Raw genomic sequence first — 24,968 nt, forward strand, 5'->3', positions numbered from 1 at the left:
CAGGTGTACAACATAGTGACTCAATATTTGTATACATTATGGCTGTGTTTTTAGATTTCTTTAACATTTCTTCATTTTTGAGAGACATAGACAGAACATGAGCGGGGGAGGGGCAGAGAGAGAGGGAAACACAGAATCTGAAGCAGGCTCAGATTCTGTGCTGTGAGCACAGAGCCTGATGTGGGGCTCGAACCCAAGAACCGTGAGATCATGACCTGAACCAAAGTCGGATGCTTAACCTACTGAGCCCCCCAGGTACTCCTGGCTTGTGTTTTTACTAAGTGTGAAAAAGTTTACTTCATAGAGGCCTACTAGAGTTCAGAGCCCTAAGACAGTCCCAGGTTCAAGTTTTCCACCAATGATACCTTTCTTTTCTTTTCTTTTCTTTTCTTTTCTTTTCTTTTCTTTTCTTTTCTTTTCTTTTCTTTTCTTTTCCTTTTTTAATTTTCCACGAGAATTTAGTGCTCACAGAAAGTCCCAAACTGGCTCTAGGGTCCCTAAAGTCTGTATCCACCCTACACGTACAGCTGTGTACATTAGCCTTGACATTGTTAGGTTTGAAACACAATTCGAGTTTGACCATTTTTCAGCTTAAAGATTACTGGTTAATAAATTCTATCTAATCTGTACCTTCGTCTTGGACTAAACATGTGGGAAAGTGAACGAGGGGATTTGTAGGAAGAAAAACATGCCAAAATTCTTCCATATCTTTAAACCTTGACTATTTCCAGTGTTGTCACACACCTGAATCATAACTGTCACATGGACAGCTTAATTTTATTAGAACACTACAATTCACTAACTATTTAATGTTTTGTATCAAAAATAGGAGGAAAAGAACACTAAGAGCAAGATTGGAACATGAGCTGTTAGGTGGGGTTTTTAGCTAACTTCACGCATGGCAGTGCTCTGTCACTCCTCTCCTCCATCCGTGCTTTCCACCTTCTTCACATGAAACACACGTCTGAACTTGGGACACCTCTTTGGGGGGGTGAACTCAACCCCATTGAGAGTTTCTTTCCTGACACAAGTTGAATCTCTATTCCTCAACCAATACGTGCTATTTAAACAAATTCTCTTAACTCAAAACAACATACTGGCCAAATCATGTGATGTGATTGGTGGGTCGATCTTAAGATGTGGGGCTTTGTGATAACTAAATATGACAAGCCCAAGAATAGTTTTATTTTTGGTTTGTGAGAGATTTATTCTTTTTTTTTTTAAAGTTTTTATTTAAATTCCAGTTGGTTAACATACAGTGTAATATTAGTTTCAGGTGTACCTACAGTGATTCAACACTTCCCTGCGTCACCCGGTGCTCATCACAACAAGTGCACCCTTAGTCCCCATCACCTATTTCACCCAACCCCCACCTCCTCCCCTCTGGTAACCATGAGTTTATTCCTTACAATTAAAAGTCTGTTTCTTGATTTGTCTCTCTCTGTAAGAGATTTACTCTTGATTAAAAGTTAATTTGATAAGTTTTTGTTTTCTGAAATTGTTTACTTGTAGCAAATCTCACTTTCTAGAATTTAATCAGTTGTGTAGCTATGGAAACTTTTTGAGATTATGTAGTTTAAAATTTTACCTACTTTAAAAGATGAGGAAGCTGAGAGTCGTCAAATGAATTGTCCAAATTCACATACCTAATGCTGTGTTTTGTTTGTTTTTATCGTTCTTTATCTGCCTGTCTGCTTCATTAATCCCTGGGCTTTCTCTTCTATGCAAGTACTAAAGCCTGAAGGAGTATTGCTTTATTTAGTTGGTAAGGAATTATTCGACAGAATTCACCATCTTCTCCATTTCTAGGTCAGACCCCTGCCCCCAAATGTCGTGGAGAGCATGGTCTGAGTTGCATGTCAACAATTGCTGCCAGGAAGACCTGGGAAATGGCCAGAACAGGCACCTTTTGTTTGGAAACTTTCCTTCTCCCTTCCTGCATCTCTTACCTGCATCCTGGCAACCCAGTGTAATTTAGGCCTGCCCAAAGTGAAACTACCTTCCAGATACTATCTCTTGGTTTCTTTCTCCTAATTAGTACTGTCAGTCCCTTGTAAGGTTATAATTCCAGCCAAAAGAAAGCTATATCATTATGAGGCAAATGACTGACAGTTGATCCTTTAGGACATATTTTCATTAAAAAAATACTGATGGTTAAGTGAATGAATTTTTAGTTTCTAGATTGTATGGAAGAGGTACTTTTGGAAGAGAAGGTCTTCCTGGTACTCTTTGGATATCTTAGGGTGTTGCCTCCCCCAAATCAGTGGGAATAAATGCCATTTTCTGAAAAGATGCAGACTCATCTCAAGGTTATTAATATTTCTTAGGAAACAGGAAATACATATTTTTCTGAAGAAGCATGATAGTATATTAGCTTTTCCAAATAAATTTTAATAATGAAAACCTTGGCTAAGAGATTCTTCCATCGTTGAGTGACATCTGGATTTGTAAGATTTAGACTGTTTGGATAGACTTATCCTCTTTTATTTCAATCAGAACTCTGAATTTATTCCTATTCTCCTCCAAAAGGAAACTCTTCAGCAGGTGAAAATTATCTCAATAAACAACCCACTTGTTTTCCTGAATGCAAAGAAGTTTCATGCTGATCTAATGAATATAATCCAAAAGGAAAATGCCAACAACCAGCTACTGGATGATATCAGCAAGGTAGGAAAGCTAGTTCCTATTACTGTACTACAAATAACCTTATATCGTGATACTAAGATCTGTATCATGGAATATAATACAAGAGTCTTTGGAAACCACTCCCTCATCAAAACTTATATTGTATTATACTTTTTATTTGGTTCTTATAATTAGTTTTTAGGTAATCACTGTCATTCATTCCTTTGTTCATTTATTCATTCATTCAACATACATATAGTGGACATGTGTACTAGGTACTATAACCCTGAGAAAAACAAAAAGACAAATCATTTATTTTAAATGACCTTTTTACCAAGAGAAAGAAGAGTCAGATCCAAATTTAAAAGAGATAGAATATGATAAATGACCTCAGAGAAGCATAAACTGTTGCCATCATTATATTATTATTATAAAAAACTAGCATTCTTTATCTCCACAAGTTATCTTAATTTACAGAGTTATCTTAATTTACAGGATGATTTTATGTAAATAGCTACCTGTAATTATTTGAATCCTTAAACCCCTTAGCACGGACTTTGGAACTAAGCTGCTTGAGTTTGCAAGAACTTAACTGAGTTTATTATTAAACCCTCTGTGATTCAGTTTCCTTATCTATTATTAGGATGATTAAATGAGTTAATATATGGAAAGCACTTAGAATACTGCCTGGCCTACTCAATACTATAAAACATTAGTTAATGTTACTAGTTTGACTGAATGCAAATAATAGCCTCTCCATGAAGCTTTCCATGACTACTCCAGATCACAAACATCTCATTCTCTTATATCCTTGAGTGTGTATTATCCCCAGTCACTTAGGTACATAGGAGGCACTAACTCTCTCATTTCTAGTGGCTCAGGAGCTGTTTAGTAACTCATTCCTGTTCCTTGCAGCTTTATGCTTCTGTCTCTGGGCCTCATACCGATCCATACCATAGAGGCCCTAAATACAGGATCAGTTATAAAAATTTGCTGGGTGCAATGCAAAATGAAAATATGAGTTCCCTTGTTCAACAGTTGCTAAGAATTTCAAGATGGCAATAGAGAGCATTAAACCAAGAAGACCCTTCTAAGCATAGGACCCTGTGTAACTACACAGGTTGCAAGTCCACAAGGCTGGCCCTGCCTGTGTATCTCCAGCCCTGTCTTTTCCTCTCACTGTGCTCTTTAGGATGTCACTTTCTTCAGATTATTAGGAACCCACCTGTGACTTTGGATTGAGAAGAACTTGCACTCATGCCAAAGGTAGATATACATTCCTAGTTGTTCACGTTGGATATGAGGCCTCTTTTTTATTTTTATTTTTTAAATTTTTTAAATGTTTATTTATTCTTGAGAGAGAGAGAAAGAGAGAGAGAGAGAAAGAGGGAGGGAGAGGGAGAGAAAAAGAGTGTGAGCAGGGGAGGGGCAGAAGAGAGGGAGACACAGAATCTGAAGCGGGCTCCAGGCTCTGAGCTGTCAGCACAGAGCCAAATGTGGAGCTCCAACTCACGAGCTAGGAGATCATGACCTGAGCCGAAGTCAGACACTTAGCCCACTGAGCCACCCAGGCGCCCCACAAGGCCTCTTTTTTTAAAGCCTTAAAAAAGTACATTTTTTAGCTGTATTATGAGATAGGTAGGTTCCTGTGGCTGACATAAGCTGACAACCACCATGCACAACAGTATTGTGGGAAAATTTGTCCGGGCTTCCAAATAACCTAATTAACCCACAAGAACTTTGTGGTCTTCTTTTGCCAAAATGTAGATTTACTTCAATGTATCAATGTATGATTCTTTGTAGGCCTTACCATGTCTAGTGGAGTATCTGATGTGAATATTCTTACAAGTAGTTATTTTTTGATAGTTGACAATATTTTCCTTAGAATATTCTCCTGCAAGACTAAAGTTGTTCCAACTTGTTTTTAGAATCGACAATCAGCATATGCTCATCTTGTAGCATATGAAGTCAGAAATAAACCTCACTGACACAGCCTTCTGTGAGGAGGTACCACATACATGATTTTACCAACTTGGGACTTCAGAAATTTGAGTCTGATAATCCGGTAGAGTTCGTTGAATCTGGGTTACTGGTACATAATGACATCCAAAGGGATTCTTTCACTCAGAACTACAATGATAAGGAATGATTTCTTGAGAGGACATTTCACTATGAGAATAATGCAAATATTGTGTGTATTTACATACTGTGAGTTTCGAAGGGTACAATAAACATTCAGATGGTAATCTGGAAGGTCTGATATCTGAGGAATCACGAATAGACCTTTCTTCAGAATGGTTGAATGGGTGGTCTTGGGTAGCATGGATGCTCTTTGGGGCATCTCATATTATCCTTGTCACGCGCTGTCCACCTAGGATATCAACTTCTTGTTTAAGGACCATGCACCTGTTCCAAGTTCAGTTTACAGTCACGAGTCTGCATTAATTAATTTCTACTGCATCTTTACTCCTTTTATAGGGCTCTGCATAGTGGTCCACAGTTCCTAAAGTAGGGTGCTCTGCTGGGGCCTTGGTCTCCTCTCACAGCTACATTTTCAACAGATGGTGGCAATGGAAGGGCATTTAAAACATCCTAGGGCAAGAAGAATCGCATCATATTCAAAACACAAACTGAAAAAGGATTTCCTGTTTTGTTATACTGCAACAATATACTTCCTATATATCATTATTAAATATCTTCCTGAATACGGAAGCTCAGGAGGATCTCAGAGTCTTAGTGTTTATTGGATTCATGTTCATCATTGTATAGGTTATTGATACTCCCGTAATAGTCATCATTTTGTGACCTCACTTTACAAAGCAAGTTTCAATCTGCTGTTTATCCAAAAGTTTCTTTTGCTTAAACAAGGTTTTTTTTTAATAGACTTATTTTTTTGGAAAGCTTCTAGACTTACAAAAAAGTTGAGAAGTGTTAGTACAGAGAATTCCTATATATCCTGTACCACACAGTTTTTTGCTGTTATTAACATCTTGCATTAGTGTAACATATTTGTTGCAGTCAATGAACCAAAACGGATACATTATCATTAACTAAAGTTCTTGCTTTGTTCTGATTTCTTTAGTTTTGCCAAATGTCCTTTTCTGTTCCAGGATTCCATCCAGGACATCGCATTACATTTAGTTGTCCTGTCTCCTTAGATTCTGCTTCCCTGTGACAGTTTCCCAGACTTTTCTATTTTTGCTGACCTTGACAGTTTGAGTAGAATTGTTCAGGTATTTTGTAAAATGCCCCTCTACTGAAATTTAGCATGGTAAGTTCAGGGATATGGGGTTTTAGGAATAAAACTATAGAGATGAAGTTCCATTTTCATCATATCATGTCAAAGGTATATACTATCAATATGATGTAGCTCTGTTGTTAGCCTTGGTCACCTACCTGGGGTAGGATTTGACAGGTTTCCCCGGTGGAAAGTTACTCTGTTTCTACCCTTTCCTTATGGTAATCTTTGGAAGCAAATTGCTATGTGCAGCCCACAGTTAAAGAGTGTGGAGTTAGGCTTCACCTCTCTGAGGGTGGAGGATCTACATAAATTACTTGAAATTCTTTTGCACAGATTTCAGACAGGATTAAACATAAGAGCAGGGAAAGGAAACTCACATTCTTTGAATGTCTCTCAGAGGCTAGTCCTTTTAATTAGGCTGTTACTTAATCATCACCAGCCCCATGATGTAAGTGGCATTACGTGAATGTTACAAAAAAGGGAGACTGGGACTCAGAACTGTAAAATACCTGGGGGAAATATAGCTGATAACTGTCAGAGCCAGAATTAAAGTATATGAGCTGCATCTCTGGGTATCAAGAAGAGAAAATAGATGTTCTCTAGTCAGCCTTGAGGAAGAAATGGATTTCGTGTGAGAAGCAGTAGAATGTAGTGGTTGGGAGCCTGAGGTTCTGAACGGAAAGGTAGGAGCTTTGGTTTTAGCCCAGGTTCTCTCTCACTTTGTGACTTTGGTCAAGTTATTTAACCTTTGCAATCTTTAGCTCCCTCCTATGGAAAATGAGATTAGCAACTCCATAGGATTGTTCTGAGGATTAAATAATTAACATAAAGTCCTTGGTATATAGTAGGTAGTCAAAAATATCAACTGCTATCATCGTCATCATCATCAACAACAGTAATGACAATAAATCTTTTGAGAAGTAGGTAGCATGCGATCTCATTAGAGGCATCAAATATTGACAATTTCAAAGAACTTTAATTTTAGAATAAAGGATTATTTTCATTTTCCAGCATTTCCATAGATCAATAATGTTTCTCAGGCATTTTCATGGAGCTGCCGGTGAACAGTTAACTCTAATATAATATGAAATATATGGTCAATGCCTCTCTGTTAGTGAATGTTGTGTTAATGAGGTTAATTTCTGATTGGATACACTACACGAAAGCACATGCACACATTTAACTTGATCAAAAATCAAAACAAACTTAGTCTTGCAGAAAATGTTCTAAACAAGATAGTCTGACTTGGTAACATAAATTATCTACCAAGTTAATAAATACTTAGAACCATTGATTATTTTATTATTTCAGTTTGTTGTATTATTCTGAAAAAAAAAAAAGACTAATGGAAAATATTATCAGAGCCTAGTTTTTTGTTATTTATGGAGAAAAGAAAAATGTGCTGTTTTCAGGGACAGAAATGAATTTTTATAATGTTATTCTTCCTTATATTTATTTTCCTTTCAGTGTGAACAAAACACGTTGCTCAATTCTCTATCCAATGGCAACTGCAATGGTGAGTTAGCTTAAAAAAAAAAAATTAAAGTGTTCTGACTTGAATATAGACCAGAGAATAGGTCCTCTTTCCTCTTCCTGCCACTGGACCTCCCTCTACTGTCCTCCTCATTTCCTTCTCTCTCTGCTCCTCCTCCTCCTTTTCTGCCCTTCTCCCCACACCTCCTCTTATTTCTACTTCTTTCTCCTTCCTCCATTTTCTTTCTCCTCCCCAGCTCCTCCTTCTCCTCTCCCTTCCTCTTCTCCTCCTTCCCTTCTTCATCTTCCTCCTTCTATCTCACCTCCTGCTTTCTTGTAGAAGTAAATTTTAAGTAAAGATGTGTATGCCTACACAGAATGAAAAGTGTAAACTTTGTTACAGGGTATTAAAAATACTCGCAATACTTAAGTAAATGGTGTTTATTAATAAATAGAAGCAAATTACAATGTCCATTAGAATGCTTAGTATTGAAGAGATGTCAGTTTTATTTATGTTGAATTTATTTATAAATATAAATGTAATTCCTATTAAAATTCCACTAGGACACTTAAATGGCAATCGACAACCTTATTCTAAATTTTGTCTGGAAACTCAAAAGGCCAAGAATAGGCAAGACACTCATGAAATATGTGAAGTGTATGAGAGAACGTTTTCTTAACTCTCAAGATATGTTATAAAGCTCTAATAATCAATGCAGTGTGGTACTGGTTCCAAGATAAATTAACAGATCGAGAGGACAAAGGAGAGGGCCCAGAAGGGTAGAAAAATCTCACACTTATTGATGTTTGATTTGTGACAAAATGGCATTGCAGAGCAGTAGGGAAGGGATAGTCTTGCTAATACACAATGATGAGACAATTGTGTACCTATAATGAATGAAATCATTCACTGTAATTCACACACCATATCTCCATGTCAGTACCCAGTGAATCAAAGTCCTAAGAGTGGTAGACAAAATGTAAATTTAGAGGAGAAGATAGGAGAAAATACACAAGAAATACAAAGCATTAAGCATAAAGAAAATGACCATTAAGCTTTACTAGATTATTTTTAAGTTTTTGTTCAACAAAAGCCACCATATAAAGCATGAGAAGATAAGCCAGAGTGGAAGAATAGGTAGAACACATAATGTGGACAAAGGGCTGCACTCCTCTACAAATCAATGAATAACGAAAGGTAGATGACCCAATAGAAGTGGGTAAAATACGTGAACAGCCATTTTCAAATTTACCAGTAAACATGTAAGAATATGCTTGACTGTCATTCGCAGTAATTACTGGAGAACTAGGGGTTTAATTTGCATTTATCCACTAATATATACATGTATATGTGCGTATATATCTATGTGGTTTATTGGTAAACATTTAAAAGTATGAGGATGCCAAGGGTTCCTGAGGATGTAGCACAAAAAGTCTCCTACAATGCTGGTGGGGGTGTAAACTATTATAACCGCCTTGGAAAACAGTTTGGCAAAATTGTGTAAAGTTAAAGATATACCTACCCTCTGACCACCAATTCCACTCCTACTCAGACAACCTGAAGAAATGAGAGCCTGTATACAGCAAATTACAAAAACAAGAATATTCACAACAGTAGTATTTGTAACTGTCCAAACCTGAAACCAACCCATATTTCCAGAATAGGTAGCAGATGAACACAGAAATTGTGGTGTATTATGCAATTGAATTTTTATTTGATATACTTATTATTTGGTATACTTATACAATAAAGGAAATTGAATGTCTTATATAAAATGTAGTAGGGTAAAGAAGAGCAGTTCCATAAAATTCCAAGTCCATTTACATAAACTCAAAAAACAGAAGATGCTGACATATTAATTTTTGTACTTCTAAAGACAATAGGAAAAGGTATCTGTTAATATTTGTATCTGGAAACATATACAAGATTGTATAAAGAAGGATAGGCTTTCTTTATAATTCCCCAAATCTAGAAACAACTGAAATATCCATTAACAGTACAATGGAAAAAGAACATGTAGAATGTTTATATAAGAGGATAACATAATATTTCTTATATTACCATATAAAATATACTCTGAATGAATATATAACATATTGAATGGAATGAAATAAATGTTATATAAATATATGAATCAATGGCATTGACCCATATCAACATGGATGTAGCTCAGATGTCAGCTTCTCTGGTCTTTTTTTTTTTTTTTTTTTTTTTTTTTTTTTTAATTTTTTACTGTTTATTTTTGAGAGAGAGAGAGAGACAGAGTGCAAGCAGGGGAGGAGCAGAGAGAGAGGGAGACACAGATCTGAAGCAGGCTCCAGGCTCTGAGCTGTCAGCACAGAGCCTGATGGCGGGACTTGAACTCACAAACCACGAGATGGTGACCTGAGCTGAAGTCGGACACTTAATCAACTGAGCCACCCAGGCACCCCTGGGCTTTTCTAACTTTTTGTGGTAAATGTACTTCATCCTGCCTCATGTCCTCAAAGAATGCCTACATAATACTGGTATAGTACTTATTTAATGATCATTTATTGAATATCTTATTCTCCTGCTTATCTGGTAACTTTAAAAAAAATTCTCAAAACATTTTTGAGAAAGAGAGAGAGAGAGAGACAGAACATGAACGGGGGACAGGCAGAGAGAGAGGGAGAACAGAATCCGAAGCAGGCTCCAGGCTCCGAGCTGTCAGCACAGAGCCCAATGCCAGGCTCAACCCCACAAACCACGAGATCATGACCTGAGCCGGATGCTCAACTGACTGAGCCATCCAGGTGCCCCTGGAAACTTTTTTTTTTTTTTTAATTTTTTTTTTTTAACGTTTATTTATTTTTGGGACAGAGAGAGACAGAGCATGAGCGGGGGAGGGGCAGAGAGAGAGGGAGACACAGAATCTGAAACAGGCTCCAGGCTCTGAGCCGTCAGCCCAGACCTGACGCGGGGCTCGAACTCACGGACCGCGAGATCGTGACCTGAGCTGAAGTCGGACGCTTAACCGACTGAGCCACCCAGGCGCCCGCCCCTGGAAACTTAAGAGTGTTGTCACCTCTGCCTCACTAGGCCAGGCCCATTTTTCACAGAGCAGCAACTGATGGGCACCATCACTTTTGCTGTGTCCCTTCTGTAATAGTCAGAACTAGTTGATCAGAATGTTTCTTCTAGCGTCCTCCTCCTGTCCTCTGACACTCCAGAGTATCCTCAGTCCTCCTATTTCTCCTTCTTGTTCAGAAACACCATCCTGCCCTTCCCTCCCTGTGCTTTATTTGTTGTTGTTGTTTATTTATTTGGGGGGAGGGGCAGAGAGAGAGAGAGAATCCCAAGCAGGCTCTGCACTGTCAGCTTGGAGCCCAGTGCAGGGCTCAAACTCTGGAACCATGAGATCGTCATGACCTGAGCTGAAATGAAGAGCCCGACACTTAACTGATTGAGTCACCCAGATGCCCCACCTCCCTGGGCTTTAATTAATTACTAAAATCTATAACTCTTGGTTTTTTTTTTTTTTCAACATTTTTTTTTTTTATTTTATTTTTGGGACAGAGAGAGACAGAGCATGAATGGGGGAGGGGCAGAGAGAGGGGGAGACACAGAATCGGAAACAGGCTCCAGGCTCCGAGCCATCAGCCCAGAGCCTGACGCGGGGCTCGAACTCACGGACCGCGAGATCGTGACCTGGCTGAAGTCGGACGCTTAACCGACTGCGCCACCCAGGCGCCCCTATAACTCTTGGTTTTATTACCTTTAAATTTTCACCTCTGCAACTCTGATTCTGTCCTTAACCATGTTCAAAATGAAATAGAATTTTTTTTTTCCTGCCATGAGATAGTCTGGGTTTTAATCCATGGATAGAAAATACCCAGTGTCCCATGCTCACCTCAGACAGAACTATAGGTCAAGACGCTTCCTCCTATGAGCCAAGGTAGCCTGAGAACTTTTCCACACAAGGCTGCAGGAAGCTACTGTGAATCTTGGTGTTGACATGCAAGCTGAGAGGTAATTGCCGTCCTGACTTCATTCTGTCGTGTAATGACAGATGAATCTTAAATCACCTTTACTTTAAAATCTGTCACATGATTAATCGTGAAGTTTCCCTTCTGTAGGCCCAGTGCCCCCTCCTCAGCCCTTGAGGGCACCTAAACCCCTTTCTTATCTTCTTATACTGCTTTCTCTTTCATTCCACATTACACAAATCCTCTATCCAAGTTAGATAAATCAACTCACGGCCCCCCGGTATCTAATTCAGTCATCCCTGGCTCCGAGCCTTTATTTGGATTCTCCTGAACAGAACTATCTCCTCGATCTGCCAATCCAGACCTTATACTGTCTTCAAGAGTTAACAGAAAAGTAAAAAGAAAATTGAAGGACACACTGCTTGGCAATCCCAGTAAGTATAAAAAGAAGTCAACCAGACCCATACAGGGGAACGTGCTGTCAGCACAGCCTGGAATTCAGTATCTTCAGCTGTGAAATGGAGATCATAGTAATAGAAAAGCAGAGATACCACATGCTTCACTCAGTCACATATTGACTTAAGTGGTTATAGGGTTTGTTCTTTTTCTGCATATTTTCCTTCTAACTAGATGTTTAAGGCAAGAAATACATTTTAACTTTTCATCGCGTTATCCTTCTGTGTTCAATGAACACTTGGTCAGTGAATGAAAATTGTAAGGATAGGCAATATCTGTATAGCATTTGATAGTTTTCAAAGGACATTCCTCTTTATAACTCTGAAATAGGTAATTAGTAAATACTACACTTCCGCTTTCAAATAGGTGATAGGATACTCTTCATGTTACTGATGAATAAGTTGGGGCCCATAAGGGATAATTAACTTGCTCTGAACTGTGCAGTTAGGGACAGAGGCGGGACTTGGGTCCCTGTTGCCAGTGGGCATGCATACAAGAAGGGATGCTCGAAGCTGGGACAGGAGAGACTGGTCTGAAAGCAGTCTGCAGGAAGAGTGCTAATGGTCACAAGGTTATGACAATAGAGGGAGAGGATGAACTTGAAAGAGAGTTCAGCATGTCATGAACACTGCTGGCACTGTTTGGGTGTTGGAGGAGGGGAGAGGGCAAAACAATGACTCTGAAGCTTTGTCTCTCTCACACTGGGATGATGTGGAACCTGAGGGGGTGGGGAGTGAAAAGGGAAGGTAAGTTTACTTTGGAGAGTGGGGAATATAAGACGTCCAGGAGACGCCCAGAGGGTTTGCGGGAATGCTAAATAAATCTGGAAGTAACTAAACCAAAGAGAGACAAAGCTGAGCAAGGGAGTGGGAAACAGGGGGGAGAATTAAAAAATCTATGCCCTCCCGCAATAATTTACACAGAAGGGGAAGATTTGTCGTTGAGCACATGATTGAATAATCAAAATATATGAAACAAGCTACATAAATTATAAGATGGCAAGCACCATATTTATCTGAATGAAAACACAAATTGCTCAAATGTGAAGAAATCTTCTGTTACCATGTGTAGACCGTGTCCCCAAAGCATTGTAGTCACTTGGGAACGCCCCAGAGGCACTCCTGCGCACATCTCTCTTCACGCTATGGTTTGCCAGCTTTACCTTCACCTCCTCCTCCAGATCTCCCCTCATGTGTTCTGTTGTCTCATTCCTGCGTTAATTAGTTAATGTCCTGTTGCCTCAGCACATGTTTCTTGTACTTACTGAGCATCTATTAAGTCCCGGGCACAATGACCAGTGCTGCGTGTTCAAGGGTGAAGATAGCAGGCATGATTTCTGCTCTCACGGATCCCGAAGTCTAAAACAAATTCCCTGCCCTCACCCACCACCTCTCCTCACTCCCCAAAGCAGCAACCCAGGTACACTGATTTTCTATTGCTTCTGTCACAAATTACCACAAACTTAGTGGCTTAAAACAACACACATTTATAGTCTTAAAAGACAGAGACTAAAATGAATCCCACAGGAGAAAATCAAATCTTTGTCAGGGTTGTATTCTTCCTGGAGGCTTTAGAGGAGAATCCATTTATTTCCTTGCTTTTTCCAACTTCTGGAGGCCATCTGCACTCCATGACTCCTGGCCCCTTCCTCCATTTTCCAACCAGCGGTGTGGCATTGTCAGATTTCTCTTTGACCTCTTCTTTCATCACCACAGCTTCTCTGATTCCCACCCTCCTGTCTCCCTCTCCTAAGGACCCTTGTGATTACATTGTGCCCCCCCTGGATGACCTAGGTTAATCTCCCTATCTTAAGGTCCTTAACTTAATCAAATCCATAGAATTCCTTTTGCCATGTAACAACAAGTTTACAAGTTCTGGGGATTAAGATATGCACATCTTTGGGGGGCATGATTCTGTCTACCACACCAGGTCAGTCCTCTATGTCCTTAACACTTTCTGCGTGATTTTTCCGGCCTTCAGAAAATTTCAAATTACTAATTCAATCGGCTGACTTCCTGGTGTGGTTGTGTCTATTGAGGGCAGGGACCATCATCTGTCTTGTTTACCACTCTCCTTGCCTTACTTAGGACAGCACTCAGCCCAACATATGTCTGTATTGACTGACTGCTTGAATGAATGAATGAACAAATGAGTGAAGAACAAATGAGATGCTCGATAATATGAGTACATGTTTTCCAAAGAGAATGTTACAGTTCTAAATATTTCGTATCTCCTTGGTTTTTTTGGTGAAAAATTAGAGATGTAAATCTGCTTCTCAATAGTTAATTGATATCAACAGAAAATTCCTTCTCTTAAAAAATTATGAGTGACTCACAGACTGTCAAGAACCTTTTGAAGTATATGAAAAGCACTCCTAAATTATGCAACTATGAATACTTTTTAATTAAAGGAGTTAATGAATATTCTACAGGAGAGAGCGTGCTTCCACAGTCTGGAGTTAATTGCCCACCCACACCTGATGGTTAATTTCTTTCTGAAATGTTGTTTTTTGTAGATAAAGCCCATCATTTACCACATCCCACATGGGTATAGATTAGTTGTCTCCTTTGCACATGCTCCAAGCCTACCTCATTTTGCTTAAGGCAGGATATTAGCTGTGAATTCACTTTACTCTTTTCTACGACAATGTGATTTTTATTGCACTGGTTGATTTACTTAGAAGCTTAGAACACAAGGTTATAGCCATAAAATCAGTACAATAGCAGAACCGAGAGGGTACTGTGTAAAAGAAAACTTCACTTGTTTTGGAAAGATTTCAGAAGTGTCCGTTCTATTTAAATTTTCATTTGAGAGAATTGGTAACTTACCATTAAAGATGTCTTCTTTATTTGGAAAAGGCATTATGAATTGCTTCCCTTAAAATAGCTTACTTAAATTATCATCTACAACTACATGGCACGATTCTTTTGTCTTATTCTATTTTGTTTTGTTTTGAATAGCCTGCAAATATGCCCATATTTTGATTAAAGGAACAGGAAAGAGGAAACTGGATGTAAAGTGAAAGACAAAGCAAACCGACTGAGACAATAGAAGGGAAATTTTTGTATGGCTGTTGATACAACCCAAACATTTTTATAGTTAACAATCTATCACCGCTTAAATTATAAAATAACCAAAAGAAAATATAAATAGTGACAAGTACAGTTTACAAGTGAAATTAGGTGTTATAGGATAGGGAAGAAAAAAAAAAACTTGGTTCTTAAAGAATTTTCTGTACCTTTTACCATCACTTTCTGGTCGTTTGGATCCAGTGATCAATCCCTCTAAATAACATCTGCATAGATTGTTTTCTCATTGTAGTATTAAGTTCAGACTGGCAAATCAGCTTCTTGTGAACTAGCAGTGGCTTCCTGAAGCACCAACTTGATAAAAATTGTAAAAAAAATACTGTGATTGATTAGCCATGTCTGTCTGGCTAAGGGATGGGGATGATAGAACTCATGCCATTCTGTAATAGTTGTAGATAATCATTTATGTAGCTTCTTTTAGGAAAAACAATGAATTAACATGCTTTGGGACATTATGTCTCTGTACCTCTAAACAAAATGAAATAGCAGTATCTATACTCCAATTATTCTAGTGCCAACCTGTGTGTGTATATGTGTGTGTGCGTGTGTGTGCGTGTGTATTTATGGGACTAAGAGGTAAGAGGAATAAATATCATTCAACATTCCACTATTTGCCTTTGCTTTGGATATGAATTTTTCTTTTTCCTGTGATCTTAATCCCCTCCTATCTCTGATCATGAGCAGGGCACATTATATCTAAGGATATAAATAAGAGCCTCTGCATTAGTACAGGTAGGTCCCGTGTTTAATTAGGCAAAGAGTGAATGGTAATGATTACTACTGAGTGGTCCATAAGAGCAAAATTATGGTAGCTTTTAGGTTTAAAGTTCTAACTTACCATTTGGGGCCAATGGTATGTAGCCTAAACCTATACTTGTTGGCCCTCCTTTCTATGAAAGAAACAGGAAAACAGAAGGCGCTGCTGGAGTGCCTGGCACACATTAGGTGCTCAATATATGTTGGTTGCCTGGGAGAAGGAGGAGTTTGAAATCTCAAACTATCATTAGTGTTTAATTACAGCTGTCCATATAGTTGTAATAGTCACAGTGTGTCTTACTTTTTGGAATCCTATACATCCTGCAAGGCTCCTTTTGCATGAAGCCTTGAGTGATCACTCAAGGGACTTCTTCTTGTAAATTCCCATTCTTTTTCATTTGTCATGTCATTTATATACCAATCCTACCCTTGGCACTCAAGGATGAGCTCCTAGAAGAAAGGAATAGTATTTTACTTAGATTTGTATCACCCAGTACAGTGTTGAAACCTTATAGTTTGAACTATATTTGAACTACTGTGTTCAAAAAGTTTCCTAAACATAGTACGTGCTCTATAGTTGTCATTTCAGATAATAAATATGTATATAAATCTGAAGCTGAAACTTGGAAACAAATCCTATAGCTGAATAACTTTGTAGCAGTTCTCTTTTTTCTAACAATTACTGCTATATATAAATGTTCAATGTTTGACACTCTTTTTACCTCTAAGCAGCAGTTTTCAAAAAATACACAATTTCCCTTCCACTTCCCTCCAATGCTGAGAAACAACCATATTCCCACATTTTTGTAGCCACGCTAGGGGGAAAACATGGGTATTTTAAATAACAAAACTATTCCAATTAAGAATTTATTTCTTCAGAGGGACACCTGGGCGGCTCAATCGGTTAAGCATCTGACTCTTGGTTTTGGCTCAGATCATGCTCTCACAGTTCATGGGTTGGAGCCCCATGTCAGGTTGACACATGAGGAGGCTTCTTGGGATTCTCTCTCTCCCTCTCTCTCTGTCCCTCCCCCACTTGTGCTGTCTCTCTCTCTCCCTCTCTCTCTGTCCCTCCCCCACTTGTGCTGTCTCTTTCTCTCTCTCTCTCTCTCTCTCTCTCTCAAAATAAATAAATAAACATTAAAAAATTATTTATTTCTTCAGAGAATTTCATAATAATTAATGAATTGGAGTCTATCTGATAGAATTTGCCTACTAACCATAGAAGTATCTTACCTCACATGGTCTGCTCTGAGAGCCATATCAGTCCTTAGAGGGACCTTGTCATTGCTTAGAAATAAGTCATTTCACACAAGGAAACTGTGGCCATCAAGGCGTCGGCAAATAAGAGGTCTTGATCTCCTACGTAATTTTTTTTCCCTATCGGGTACATTGAGAGGCAGATTTACTGTGAACCAAATCAAGCTTAATTTTTAGGGTCCCTCACACACATCCCTTCCAAGCCCAAGACACAAGCCCCAGCAATGAATCTCCAGACACCACAAAACAGGGCTCTACCTCAGGGCATACCCGTGAAGGAGCCTGGGTGATATTGTGGACAGAGTGCTATTCAGAAGGCCTGGAGGCCTCGACTCTAGTCTGTGGTTGGCCCAGACTTGCCACGTGTTCTTTCGAAATCACTTAAACGTGCTGAGCTTCCGTGCGTCTCTCTGTAATTAACCTATCCCATGTTCCTCTCGGAGTGATGTAAGAATTACCTGAAAGAGCGTTCAAATAATTAAAAATTAAAGATTTCAGAAGTCATTAGTAATTCACTGAAGAATAAAAGACCCGAAGAGTGTTTGGAACCAGTCTTGTTGCACATGAGGCCACCGTTACCTTTCCACGGTTCAACAAAGTCTGCGGCTGAAATCTCGAATTCTCTCTAACCCAAGTCTCTGTTTCTCCTACAGAAGAAGCTTCACAGCCATGCCCCAGTGAGAAATGCTTTTTAATCCTGGATTGCAGTGGAGTAACCTTTTTTGACTATTCTGGAGTCTCCATGCTTGTTGAGGTATTGTGTTTGGACTGATTCTTTCCCTTTTCTTCAGTAATGGGGGTTTTCACCACCTACTGTCTCGGCTCTGGGGTCTTGAACCCACTTGTTTTAGTACTCATCTCACTCATTCTCCCCAAGGAACATAGAACTTTACAACTCCCACTGCCATAGATTTGTGTTCAGGTGATCCCATCAAGCCTCTGGTGTGTGTGGGGGGGGGGGGGGGGGGTGGGAGGGGTATCGGTGGGGGATTCACGTGGGGTAGTCAGAGAGAAGAGAACGCAGGCTTGAGATGTACTGAGCACAGTGCATTTTGGGAAGTCAGCTTTCGGGCTTCTAGAAAGAAAAGACCCCTTTGTGAGAAAGTGGCCTCGGTGATGGCAGGATGTTTTCTCTTACCCTCCTGGGGGGTATAGTTTGACCAGATACCATATCTGATTTCTGAAACAGCCCCCAGTGCACAGGCTTTTCTCCATTCTATCAGATGACGGTGCTGACTTCTCTACCCTATGATCTTCATGGTGTCTCCATGACCCTGGTGTGCAAAAAATAAAGCTGCTTATTTCTTCAAAATCAATATAGCTCACAAGACATTCCAACAGATGGCAGAGCACCTAGTTTTTCCAATTCAAGGAAAACTCAGACACTTCTGGATTTTTTTTCCTCTACTTTTTTGAGTAAATGCTATGTCAACAGGGAAGTTAGCTCCTTCTCGTTTCCATTTGTTCCCTCCCTCAGTATCCTAAATTTGTTGGGGGAGGCTCTTGAGGATAGAAAAACATCTGTTCTTCAACAAGCCTCAGCCTTCTCCCAGGTTCTGCGGCCTGGAGCTCAGCTTACCTGTCTCTGGGTGTCTGCTCCCCAGAGATTCCCTACCCTCACCTACTAGTCTCCCCCATGGGTAGCTTTGTATTCTGCCAGAAACTTAATCAAAATCCTGTGGAAATTTCGGGAGCTCTTTCTCTGCTCATCTCCCTCATTTCCTCGACTCTTCCCCACAGATTTCACCCACCTAGCCCTTCCTGAACTCCAGTTCTGACTGTGTAGCTCAGGGAAGCTCTTGCATTTTACTAAGGCCTCCATCATGCTCTGGCCCAGAAGCTGCTTTGTGCAGAAAGCTGAGATACTGGAGAACTTGCTTCATGTCTTTCTTTGTTTCAGGGAACTCAGTCCTGTGCTCCTTGTTCTCACCATCTGAAAACAGTTGTTTGTATATTTTTGGTCGGTCGTCTACTTATTTATGGAGGATAAGATAGTCTTATATTAGTTACTTATCAGGGAAAGACGTAGAAATCAAAAATGGACTTTTAAAGAGTTAAGATCAGTAGTTTCCAGTTTTACATTATGGGTGTTGGTTGTTTTCCGTGGCGTTGCGTAATTGTACCTCTATTCATTTATAAACATAAATTTGCAGGGTCCAACCTTCCAAATTCAAGATAGTGCAAAAAAAAAAAAAAAAAAAAAAAAAAACCAAACCCGAAAACATAGTGCAAAGATCACCTTTAGTATCGCTTTCCTATGGAGATAAGGCTGGGACTATGGGGAGGGGAAGATGCTTAGTGTGTGACTGTCAGAGAGTGTAGTCCCAGTACTGTCACACTGGCTACAAGGTGTTATCCAGGGTTACCTCCTGGATCACTGTATTCATCTTGTGAAAATGATGGGATGATTTTGTTTCATTCAGTATGAGCAGATATTTAGAGAACAAATTGTGCAAAAACAATTGCATTTTAAATATCCTAGGCCTTAAATCTAGTGGCAACTTTTGGTATGTCACCCTTTTGCCTAATTAATATGCTTTTATTTTCTCGTTGTTGACTATAAAACCTTTGCACAGTTTGGCATAGAGTTCAACCTGAATATGTCATGTTTTCCTGCATCTAAATCTGGACTGTAGACAGATATTTCTTCACTGGGGCGAGGAGGTGGGTAGGGGGTGGGTAGGGGCTCCTTGTGTTCGGCATTTCTGTTTCTTCTGTGTCGCCAGGGTCTGGAAGCGTGCTCTTAAATGTGTGTGCAGAAGACTAGACTCACTGGGGGTGCTCATCTACAATGCAGTCTTCTGGGTCCTAGTTTTGGTCCAGGAATCTTTATTTAAACAACCACAGGTGATTCTGAGGCAAGTGGCCCAAGATCATATTTTGGGAAACACTAGATTAGGATTGATTGTCCATTTACTGGGAAAGACCAGTATGTGCAGTTTTTGTTTACTAGATTTTAAATTTATTTTGAATATGCTCAAATGTTCATTAGCTGCTCTCTCTAGACATTGCACATCAGGATTACAGTTTCTCAAGAGGAGGAAATGATTACCTATTCCCACAGAGTGGGAATTCAGAGGAATCCTAATAAAATTTGGTACAGGACATATTAAGAAAGGTGGTTTTTTGTTTGTTTGTTTTTGTTTTTTTTTTTTTACATTCATCTTCATGGTCTTAAAATACTACATAATGGAATTATGGGGCAAATCAACCAATGCGTTTTATTTTTAAATTAGCAGAAAATACCATTTGCCCTTGGCCTGGTTTCTTCCATCTGTGTATAAGAACATCATCAATTTTGTGTCCATTTGCCCTTTTTAATTTCCTTATTACTACTTAAGTTTACTTCACCATGGTTACAGTAAATTGTGATGTATGTTAAGAACGTTAGCTTTAGGGGGCGCCTGGGTGGCTCAGTCGGTTAAGCCTCCGACTTTGGCTTAGGTCATGATTTCATGGTTCGTGAGTTCAAGCCCCACATTGGGCTCTGTGCTGATGGCTCAGAGCCTGGAGCCTGTTTCGGATTCTGTGTCTCCCTCTCTCTCTGCCCCTCTCCTGCTCCTGCTCTTTCTTTGTCTCTCAAAAAATAAATAAATGTTAAAAAATAAAAAGAACATTAGCTTTAAAGATAGATACATTATGATGTATGTTAAGAACATTAGCTTTAAAGATAGATAAGTCCTATCCAAATATTAGCCATATAGCTAGTTGCACGATCTGGGCCTAAGCATTTGCTTTTCTGTGAACTGGAAGTAGAAATACCCACTTCATGAAGTTGCAAAGCTTAGCAATGATGTATTGCAAAGAAAGCACACAGCCAAGTTTCTAGAAATTAATAAGTACTCAGTAATTCTAGCTGTTATAATTTGTTCTCATTTTGAAAAGTCATTTCTTAAAATGCAAATAATATCCTTGTGACTAATATCATTTCATAGTTCCAGCCACTGAAAGAGGGTCCAGAGTAAAGAGCCGCAGAGTCTCTTGAGCCATGCCTGCGTGTCTTCCCACTTCCTACCATTCCTGGATTATTTCCTTAGTCACTGCAGTGGTAGGAACATTCCCCTAGGAGTTATACAGGTTGAAGGAAATGGAGCAAGTTCTATTTATTCTTCTGCTTAGGACACGGGGAAGGTCAGTGATTATGTTTATCAACATCAACAAACCACCTGCAGCAATGTGTGTGTGCCTCCTGCCCTCCAGAAAAAGTCAAACACTGACCAGTCACCTTGAATTAATCCTTTTCACTTACAAAAACAGGAGCCATTTACTCAATGGCAAAGTCTCAATCCACATATAGTTTGTTTGTTTGCTTGTTTTTTCATGCTCAGAGTGACACATCCGCCATTATTCTACAGTTGTTCTAAAATATAACTGCTTACTTCTGGAATCATATAAGGGAATATTTTTGGATATATCATGCATATTCTTATGTGTTGTAAATGCAACTTTCTATATTTTATATGTAAGATATATCTCTATTACATAACCAAATCCATCCTAGAGTTGCTAAAACTTCTCAATTTATTTTCACTGAGTTTCATGGGCTGACTTTGGTCTGGGTGAATTTAAAATGAGAGCCTTCGGTAAGGTGTTCCTACCTGATATTTCCTAGGACCTGAATGAGGCAAGACTCTAAAGTACACCAACCAAATTAGTTAGGATCTCTCAACTTGATGGACTTTTAAAAATGGAAGTTGGGCAATCAAATTGGCCTTCGATTATTTTGGTTCTCAGTTCTCCATCCATACATGGGATCTGAGAGTACATGAATATGCACAAATTGTTGTAAAATATTAAACTAAGCAGTGGGTCAGCAGTGTTCATCACTTTTGTAAATGGGTCCTTCTGATAAGAGAAGGTTGAGAACAATTTTGTATCATTCTTAAAGGGAATCAAATGTGGTCTTTTAATTTTTATTAAATGATGTTTCATTTATTAAATGAAAATATAAGTAGCCAAGCTTAGTTGCAGTAAAGGTTAAATACCCTAGTGCATTAATCTTAGTTGGCTAAGGCAGTCTCTTTTACAAGTTTGTCAGGGGATGCCTGACTGTGTAACAATGCCTCCCTCTGGTGGTCTGACATCATAAATATTGGCTTTTTTTTTTTTTTTTTCTTTTAAACTAGATACTCTTTTGTCTTAAGTCTGCCTTTTTCTTTCCTGCCTGCTATGATGAACTAATTGTGGGTATACTATTTTAATTCTTCCAGGTTTACATGGACTGTAAGAGCAGGAGTGTGGAAATATCATTAGCCCATTGCACAGGTAAGGGAGGATTCTTGGCTGGCATTGAACATGATCCTTCTGCTACTCTATCTTTACATTACTTGTGTTTTCTTGTAGCTTCCTTGATAAAAGCAATGAAGTACTGTGGAAACCCAGACTCAGAGAATCCAGTTTCTTTCGAATCAGTATCTGCCGCTTTAAGTAACATCTGTTCAAATAAGGTGAGCCACGCAAGTTGGCATTCAGGAGTTATAAGAAAAATCAGAATGTAGAATCAAGGGCTTTGCATTTTTTTATATTAATCTATTACCCCAGTGGTATAGAAAATATATTATAATTTTCTCCCTCTCAGAGTCCTCTGCTACAGCAAAGGGATGTTCCCATTCCTTACTTGGATCAGTCATGAACATTGTTTAATAATTTGGGTCTTCTAACAATATCACTGTTTAGAGGATTTGGGAATCACCTATGAAGTGCATTCTACTTGCTTGTAAAATAAATGCTTCTTCCAGGATCCATGATCCTGGGAATTTGAATCCACCTCTGTCGAATGCTAATACTTTGGACTTAGCCTTATAGCTTTTTTTCTGCTCCGATACCCTTGCCTCTCAGTTCATATTGCCATCTTTGGAAATATTATTTGCAGAGTCCAGCGCTCCTATGATATGAAGTGTCAAAATTATCTTCCAAATACTGGCCTTTATGGTTAGTTTTAGAACTGTTCCCAAAGCTTTGACATCCTGCAATTTTTCATTAGCTTTGAATCATTTTGCTTTCTGTCATCCCTAGAACAGCATTCGGTGCTTCCCAGAGTCATCCCTATTATATTCAGTCAGAACAGTATGTATTTGTAAAATAATAATAATAACACAATTATTATTATTACTATTATTATACACCTAACATTTATTGAATATTCATTATATTCCAGAAATATCCTAAGAGCTTTACCTGTATTAATTCATTAGATCTGGAACGTAGATACTATTATTTTTTTTTAATGTTTTTATTTATTTTTGAGACAGAGACAGAGCATGAGCAGGGGAGAGGCAGAGAGAGAGGGAGACAGAGAATCTAAGGCAAGCTCCAGGCTCTGAGCTGTCAGCACTGAGCCTGACATGGGGCTCGAACTCACAAACTGTGAGATCATGACCTGAGCTGAAGTTGGACGCCCAACTGACTGAGCCACCCAGGCGTCCTGTAGATACTATTATTTAACCTGTTTTTAGAAATGAGCAAACTTAGGCCTAGCTGGAAGTGATACCACTTGTAAGTGGGAGAGCTGGTTTCGACATCAGCAGTCTGACCTTGGACTTGGAGCTTTAAACCACTGTACTCTGATGTGTGGTAGAATGTCTATCTGCTTAACTTGGCTGGGCAGCTTGCATGAGTTGCTCCTATTCTTTGATTGTGGTAGCAATTTAGGAGTCGAACATGTCCTTTTTTCTTCCTCTCCTATTTTAGAATTTGAGCAAACTCAGCGATCACAGTGAAGTCTGAGACCCTGTTGCTATAGTACAGCTCTTGTCTTAGCAACTGCCCTGAAGAGGCCATACTCTGACATTTTGCACACCCTTTTTTGTTGCTGAGATCCTACAGATGACCTCTACTATAAGTTCCATGTGACTTAATAACTGCATAGCCACTGGTCAAGATTCACCAGGAAATTTCCTTAATCTTTGTTAGTAAGTAGGTTATCGTATAGTTATTTTGTAAAAATTGGTATGCATTTAGTTTTTTCTGTACTGAGACGCAAATACGAATTTATTTCCTTTGCAATGGTATTTTGTGTTGTTTTATGTCTGTTTTGTTGTAAGTTAACTTGTAAAACTGAGAAATACTTTGTCATAAGAGATTTAGAGCATTTGCAAGCCATTTGTAAAAACCCGGTATCATCTGTAACTAATACATAAAAACAACTTAGCTAATGTGCCATTTTCCCCTCCAAAAACATAAAAAGGCCATTAAACATCAATAAGATTAAATGTTTCTTTATACAATATGATATGAAATTCACAGAGATGAAGTCAAACAAAAACAAATGACAAACTAGAATCCATTGTTCTCCATATCTTTCCATGAAAGGAGGTCTTCAGCATTATTTTCAAGATAACTGGTATCCCAATGACCAAGTTCTCGAAATTAGTCCGTTTTACTACGAATATTGGAAATGCTTAGCCCAAATTTCTGCATTCCAACCCCAGAAAGTCTCTGTTTTACCTTAGGTTTTGTTGGAGCCAGAGCATATGGAAGTTGCATATTTTATACTTTTTCACAAATATGATTTTTAGATGAGAAAATAAATACCACCAGTAGAATAGCTTTGTCCTATTCTAATACAATTAACTGTGGTAATTTGGGACTTTCCTGTTTCAGAGATACAATCAATATAATACATTTATCTCCTTCTGTCCAGATAGATAGATAGATAGATAGGTCTCCATAGGATGTTTTTCTTTTGTTAGAGTAGGACTTGGATATGTGATTATCTGTAAATCTACCAAATCAGCAGGGTAATTGACAAACACCACAGGCCAGGGTGACCTGAATGAATTATCATTTTCATGCTTGTATATATATCTGCAATCATACAATTACAGAGGTTCATATTTTTATCAGGTGATTTGATACACTTATGAAGAAACTCATTTTAAAAGATAGGTCTAGGGGGGCGCCTGGGTGGCGCAGTCGGTTAAGCGTCCGACTTCAGCCAGGTCACGATCTCGCGGTCCGTGAGTTCGAGCCCCGCGTCAGGCTCTGGGCTGATGGCTCGGAGCCTGGAGCCTGTTTCCGATTCTGTGTCTCCCTCTCTCTCTGCCCCTCCCCCGTTCATGCTCTGTCTCTCTCTGTCCCAAAAAATGAATAAAAAACGTTGAAAAAAAAAATTTAAAAAA

The 24,968-nt window shown here is 39.0% G+C and overlaps 1 protein-coding gene across 4 annotated transcripts in view; it reads left to right on the plus strand.

Moving 5' to 3' along the window:
* SLC26A7 (solute carrier family 26 member 7) overlaps positions 1-24,968 on the plus strand; it is a 119,476-nt gene that overhangs the window by 92,667 nt on the left and 1,841 nt on the right. For all 4 annotated transcript variants that reach the window (XM_058698525.1, XM_058698522.1, XM_058698524.1 and 1 more), the window contains 6 exons: positions 2,530-2,667; positions 7,334-7,382; positions 17,502-17,602; positions 22,059-22,113; positions 22,192-22,295; positions 23,539-24,735. In XM_058698525.1, coding sequence (XP_058554508.1) covers positions 2,530-2,667; positions 7,334-7,382; positions 17,502-17,602; positions 22,059-22,113; positions 22,192-22,295; positions 23,539-23,574 — 483 coding nt within the window. In that variant the 3' untranslated portion in view covers positions 23,575-24,735. The remainder of the gene's footprint in view (positions 1-2,529; positions 2,668-7,333; positions 7,383-17,501; positions 17,603-22,058; positions 22,114-22,191; positions 22,296-23,538; positions 24,736-24,968) is intronic.

This window comes from Neofelis nebulosa, chromosome 14, assembly GCF_028018385.1.
Source record: "Neofelis nebulosa isolate mNeoNeb1 chromosome 14, mNeoNeb1.pri, whole genome shotgun sequence".
Lineage (NCBI taxonomy): Eukaryota > Metazoa > Chordata > Mammalia > Carnivora > Felidae > Neofelis > Neofelis nebulosa.